General features: G+C 37.5%; 1 protein-coding gene across 1 annotated transcript; it reads right to left on the reverse strand.

Annotated features, from left to right (window-relative positions):
* Positions 1-952: 952 nt before the first annotated feature.
* Positions 953-1,782, reverse strand: LOC107835506 (gastrula zinc finger protein XlCGF57.1-like; the record flags this gene model as incomplete). The annotated part of the gene is made up of 3 exons (XM_016667910.1): positions 953-1,383; positions 1,432-1,494; positions 1,540-1,782. Coding segments are annotated over 3 exons (675 nt in total), but the record flags the coding sequence as incomplete, so codon positions are not given.
* Between the last annotated feature and the right edge of the window lie 4 nt (positions 1,783-1,786).

Below are 1,786 nucleotides of genomic sequence, written 5' to 3' on the forward strand. Positions count from 1 at the left end.
TTTTTTGATAACTTTTAAAGCCCCCAAATGTCAAGAACTAAATGATCACATTTAACAAATACAATTTCTCAGCTTTATAGGCATGAAATCCCTCCAGTCTTTAATTCTAGTTTAGGGTTGTTGTAAAATATTTTAGTAATCGAGAAATCTATCAACTATTCTTACGATTAATCGAGTAATCAGATATAAAAAAGATATAGTACAACATTGGTAAATCTAATATAACAGCAGTATGACTACCACATATCAACATCAGTCCAATTTGTCAGTTTAGCTTCCCCAACAATAACTTTTCTGGAGTTTAGAAAATTAACTCTTAACAATAATAGCTCATGTTACAAGTTAACCTGAAGAAAAAATAAAAAGCGACGGGATTTAACACCTTCATTCATCACAAACAGAAACTCGTCTACCAGCTACGTGCCGCCACAATGAGCTCCGCCAACATTTGTTGAAGCTGGGATGATATGAAATCAATGTTCCGGTTCATCCGTAAAGCTAAACTTACGTTATCTAACGCGCAGCCGCCCGCAGTGTTCAGTCTATCCCCCCGCCTGTATAAATACTCCTGCAGCGCTTACTCTTCCCCACTGTTCGCTCTGAACCGCCACCAGGCAGCAGCTCCAGGATGAGGAAAGACTACAAGGCATCGCGCCAGTCATTTAAAGGATGTTTATTGGTCCCCCGATAAACGACAAAGACCCAAACATCATCATCTACCAATAAAATCCTCAAGCCAAACTTGAAAACTGGACGTTATGCTGCTAACACTTAGCTTTCGTCAACAACTCAGGCGGAAGTGAGAGCTCTGTGCAACGCAAGTAAGCTGCCTGGAACATGGAGCATTAAATAATAAAATATAACTTTGTGAAGCTTCGAGGAAGGTAAATTTTCCTCAAGGAATTTAAATAATCGAGGTACTTGAATCACTTGAGGAATCATTTCAGCCATATTCTATTTTTAACCAATTCAATTTTATTGTGAAACTAAATGTAGAACATATGGAAAACAATTCTACGACTCTTCACCTGTGTGAATCAACATGTGCTGAGTTAAACTAACTTTGTGACGAAAACTTTTTCCACAGGTCGCACATGAAAACGGCTTTTCACCAGTATGAATAATCATATGCTTAGTTAAAAGCTGTTTTAGATTGAAACTTTTTCCACAGGTCACACATAAATATGGCTTTTCACCAGTGTGAATCCTCATGTGCCGAGTTAAGTTCGGTTTTAGACTAAAACTTTTCCCACAGGTCACACATGAACACGGCTTTTCACCAGTATGAGTCATCATATGCCGAGTTAAATTATGTTTTTCAGAAAAACTTTTTCCACAGGTCACACATTCAAACAGCTTTTCACCAGTGTGAATAATCATATGCTTAGTTAAAAGCTGTTTTAGATTGAAACTTTTTCCACAGGTCACACATAAAAATGGCTTTTCACCAGTGTGAATCCTCATGTGCCGAGTTAAATTCGGTTTTTGACTAAAACTTTTTCCACAGGTCACACATGAAAACGGATTTTCACCAGTGTGAATCATCATGTGAAGAGTTAAACTCCGTTTTAAACTAAAACATTTTCCACAAGTCACACATGAAAATGGCTTTTCACCAGTGTGAATCATCATGTGAAGAGTTAAACTCCGTTTTACACTAAAACGTTTTCCACAAGTCACACATGAATATGGCTTTTCACCTGTGTGAATTACCGTGTGCTGAGTTAAATGATGTTTTAGACTAAAACTTTTTCCACAGATGACACATGAGAAAGGTCTTCTTTCC

This window comes from Poecilia formosa, unplaced genomic scaffold (assembly GCF_000485575.1).
Source record: "Poecilia formosa unplaced genomic scaffold, Poecilia_formosa-5.1.2 Scaffold3225, whole genome shotgun sequence".
NCBI classification, from domain to species: domain Eukaryota; kingdom Metazoa; phylum Chordata; class Actinopteri; order Cyprinodontiformes; family Poeciliidae; genus Poecilia; species Poecilia formosa.